At 33.6% G+C, this 5000-nt stretch overlaps 1 protein-coding gene across 1 annotated transcript in view; it reads left to right on the top strand.

Moving 5' to 3' along the window:
- Positions 1 to 3493, top strand: part of LOC137640051 (probable glutamate receptor) — a 14078-nt gene extending 10585 nt beyond the window's left edge. The window contains exon 8 of the mRNA XM_068372446.1: positions 3408 to 3493. Coding sequence (XP_068228547.1) covers positions 3408 to 3493 — 86 coding nt within the window. The remainder of the gene's footprint in view (positions 1 to 3407) is intronic.
- Positions 3494 to 5000: the final 1507 nt, after the last annotated feature.

The following is a 5000-nucleotide window of genomic DNA, read 5'->3' on the forward strand; positions in this document are numbered from 1 at the left end:
ACCAACACACGTCTTGTTTCAACTCTCCTAATAATCCAAACAGCTTTGAATATGGACTAAGGTCAACTATGGTCACAGGAAAAGACAGATGGCAGAAACCTTATTTCTAGATACTTCTAGATATTTACCAAGAACAGGAAGCTTCTACCCGTTTGACAAATGAGTTTTGATACTAACTCCAATATCTTATACAATCATATATTTAGTACTCAAATGAAGTTTTTTAGCTGATAGGGAAGGCGAGTGAAAGAAGAATGTCAGTTGTCTAGCTAATCATAGTAGAGAATAGTTAGGAGGTTTTAAGTAATGCATCATACACATCGAGATCTGATTAATTATTGAGCTATTTAATTGTATATCGATAAAACAAAATTATTTGCTTAATTGATGTATGTTCATAGACATACCTACTTCACTATCTATCTACCAAGAACAAAAGGGGAACTATTCTTCTCTTAGCTCCTCCCAGCCTGACGAGGGATTCAGCCGAGTTTGATTGGTACTTTTAGGGTGCCACAGCCCACTATGAATACAAGACACACAAAATCAAAATCTCTTGGAATTGGAAATAGTCTTTATCAATAGGTCATTAATAAAAAAGAACAAAAGAGGAACTTTTCTTCTCCTAGCTCCTCCTAGCCTGACGAGGGATTCAGCAGAGTTTGGGTGGTACCGCTAGGGTGGCACAGCCCACTATGAATACAAGACATACAAAAATGAAAGCTACTGGAATTGAAAATATTCTTTATCAATTGGTCATTAATATAAAATTCTTAGTTTTCTCACCTTTCTGAGTACTAATCCCGACTAGTCCATTCCAAGTCCCATTGGGGAGAAGGTACCCGTAAGAGCTTTCAGGAAGAAGGGTGTACCTGTAAGAATTCTAATTGTTATAGTAAATGTAAAGGTAAAGGTGTCTGGTTTCAGTTCCAGTTTCATCAAAATAAATGGAAATCAAATCGCCTGATATTACATATAAAAATCAGACTATATATCAGTTTAGTGAGATCGGTGTTACTCTATGGACATGAGTCATGGTATGACAATAAAACAATCTCCAGTAGATTTAGTAGATTCGAGAATAAAACCCTCAAAAGGAAATTGCGAGTGAAATGGCAAGACAGGATTAGAAATGAAACTATAAGAGAGATTACTCGAGTGCCATATGTGGATGAGATCATGATGAGGGGTAGATAGAGATGGCTTGGGCATGCTCTTCGCACTCCTCTAGAGAGATTAGTTCACCAAACGTTCAGCTGGGCTCTACAAGGCCCTAGAAGAGTTGGAAGACCCAGACCTACATGGTTGAGGATTATGAAGAGCGAAGTAGATGATGATGAATGGAGAAGCATTGAATTAAAAGCTCAAGATTGAGACAACGGGCAAAATCTAACCGAGGCCCTTTGCCTCAATAGGCGAAGGAGGAGATGATGATGATGATAAGTGGCTCATCCGAATATTAGCCGGATAAGCCCGACACCCCACTGTGGTGCCCAACCACAGCAGTGATCTCCCCAGTAAACAGCTTAACCTCACGGTCATGGGCTGGGATCGATCTACATATGTAATATATGTAAAATTACATGTTTAAATACATGACCTAAGAAGTCAATATGGAAGTAGGAGCGAGTGTGAGAAATGCCATAGTCATGTCATGACCAGGATGCTAATGCCAAACCTCAGCAATGTAACATTTTTATGAAGAATAAACACAAATACGAACCGTGAGAAAGAGTTGTGTCGCACCGGATGCAGGTGTCTTCCTCTATTAATGTTTAGTTTACATTATGTGTTTGAATGCTGAGATAACTGACTATACGATATCTGTGATATTGATATTTTAGCAGTTCTTATTAAGTTGTCATACGGAATGGTCATCCGACCAAACCATCTATACTCCTGTGATGGAGATGTTAATAACTGTTTTTAAAGGAATAAACTATTTTAAAGTTAACTTACCTAGACTTACTTGAAGATGTAACATACCAAGTCTAATATACAACACATTGAAGATGACATTTGATGGGAACCCGAATGTGCGTTAATAACAGTAACACACCAATACATATGCATGAGGCTACTTACGTGAAATTAACTTTCTTCGCGAGCAAGTCCAAAACAGTAATTAATGGTCCAGTAATCGTCACAACAGCAGCGTCTACATTCACTCTGATATGGGGTAGGTAGGTCACGGCTGCTACTGTCACATTTGCTCCGTCGACCATTCTGCATTAATAATAAGCTAGGTCAGACATTATTATTATTATTATTATTATTATTATTATTATTATTATTATTATCTAAGCTACAACCCTATTTGGAAAAGAAGGATGCTATAAACCCAGGGGTTTCAACAAGGAACAATAACCCAGCGAGGGAAGGAAATAATGAAATAAATAAAGTACAGGAGGATTAATGAACAATTAGAATAGTATATTTTAAGAACAATAACAACATTAAAACAGATCTTTTATATATAAACTACAAAAAAAGTTATAACAAAAGTACCTCAAATTTATTAGGGAAAGAAAAATATGATACAAGTTCATATTGTCTTCAGAGTTACTTTGAACCAGAAAATATAATTTTTTTTCATCATAACCTTAAACTTATAATGGAAAGAAAACTATGAAATAAGTGCAAATTGTCTTCAGAGTTACTTTGAACCAGAAAATATAATTTTTTTTTTATCATAACCTTAAACTTATAAGGGAAAGAAAACTATGAAATAAGTGCAAATTGTCTTCAGAGTTACTTTGAACCAGAAAATATAATTTTTTTTTTATCATAACCTTAAACTTATAAGGGAAAGAAAACTATGAAATAAGTGCAAATTGTCTTCAGAGTTACTTTGAACCAGAAAATATAATTTTTTTTATCATAACCTTAAACTTATAATGGAAAGAAAACTATGAAATAAGTGCAAATTGTCTTCAGAGTTAATTTGAACCAGAAAATATAATTTTTTTAAGCATACTTATTCTCATAAGAATTTGGGGGAGATATATCAATACAAATAGTTAAAACTCACTGTCTTACTTTTTAAGCTTTTTAGGAAATGCCTTATCTTTGTTAAAATAAACAAGGCCATATTCAGGAATCCAGGATGCAATTTGCATCATGCGAAAGCTGTAGGGAATGACTGTGTAGGCTCGACATCTGTAAGTAAAGAAGTCTCCAGATTAAAAGGGACAAAAACATCAGTAATTTTAATTTATTACGATTCTGCATCTTTCGAAAGCTGCATAGAATGACTGTGTAGGCTTGGCATTTGAGAAAAAAGTCTGCAGATTAAAACTGACAAGGAGTAGTTGTAATATTTTTACGATGATCAGTATAGTTATTTGAAGAGAAAAAGACAAATGATTGAGGTATATCATTCAATTTTTATCTAAATTTTCTTTTAGATGTTCTATATCTGTCAGAAAAAAATATCTTTAGATTAAAATTGACAAGAAAGAGTAATTGTAATATTTTACGAGGGCCAGTATGATTATATAAAGAGAAAATAGAAAATGATTGAGGTATGTCATTGAATATTCATTTGAATTATCTTTTAGATGTTCCATTGAATGAGGCTCTACAACTGAAAAGTCTTTAGATTGAAAGGGACAAAAACATAATTAATTGTAATTTATTACGATGAACAGTATGATTATTTAAAATGAAAAAAGAGAAATGATTGAGGTATATCATATAATTTTTCTTATTTTCTTTTAAATGTTATATTTCATGAGAATCTACATCCGAAAAAAAATATCTTCAGGTTAAAATGTCCAAGAAAGTTATGTAATCTTGATACATTTTTACTGATTTGTATAATCATTTTGAGAAAAAAAAAGATAAATGATTGAACATTGAAGTATAAAATTTTATTTGTATTTCAATATCCTTTTAGATGTGGCTTTTCAGTAAATAGTCATTTATTTAATCACCTTTGTGTATTCGGTAAGAAATCCAGAATCAAAAGAATGGAGTCAGTCAGAGCGAGCTCTTCTTGCATCGAACGCGGGTCAATGGACTTCACTCTGGTCGCAATCATGAAACGAGTTGGCATCGTCAGAAGTCCGATGTCGAAAGAAGTCCTGGTGACGTCAGTTAGGAAGTCCTTGTCGTCACTGACTACCAACAATGTGACGCACAGTGAAGTTTGTTTTATCTGGCAAAAAGGAAAGGTCTTTTATCATTTCGGTTTTATCTTATAAGTGTGGGACCTGAAAACATTATATTGCCATTAGTGTAAATTTGAAATGTACGTTCATATGATCCTATTTAATTTCATATATCACAGACAAATGATCAAAATAGTTTCATCATCATCATCATCATCATCCTCATCATCATCTCCTACGTCTATTGACGCAAAGGGCCTCGGTGTTAGATTTCTCCAGTCGTATTTATTTTGAGCTTTTAATTCAGTACTTTTCCATCCATCATATACTTCATGCTTCATAGTCCTCAGCCATGTAGGCCTGGGCCTTCCAACTCTTCTATTGCCTTGAGGAGCCCAGTTGAAAGTTTGGTGAACTAATCTCTCTTGGGGAGTGCGAAGAGCATGCCCAAACCATCTTCATATACCCCTTACCATGATGATGATCATCAAAATATATTACGTAATTAAAAGCTAAAGTTTAGAGAATGAAAATTAAAAGAAAAATATTCAAATTTATTACAGAATTTGTTTTAGTTATACCAGCAAATCATCACAAATACCAAATATTTTATATCAGTTACTGGGATATTTTTTTTCAAATACTACTTGGTAATCTTAATAGGAAAACTCTAATGAAAGTTAATAAAACTAGTTACCATCTGGAAACGAAAATTGGGAATATTAAATTTAAAAATAATTAGCTATGGAAGTTTTTGCAAACCTACCTCTAGTGCAATCTGTGTTGCTGATGAAATTTCATGAAATGTGGAGTTGAATCGTTCTTTCCTTTCAATTTCTATATGGGCCGGGACGTACATATTCGAAATATTTTGGAAAACCTAAAAAA

This window comes from Palaemon carinicauda, chromosome 1 (genome assembly GCF_036898095.1).
Source record: "Palaemon carinicauda isolate YSFRI2023 chromosome 1, ASM3689809v2, whole genome shotgun sequence".
In the NCBI taxonomy this organism is placed as follows: Eukaryota; Metazoa; Arthropoda; class Malacostraca; order Decapoda; family Palaemonidae; genus Palaemon; species Palaemon carinicauda.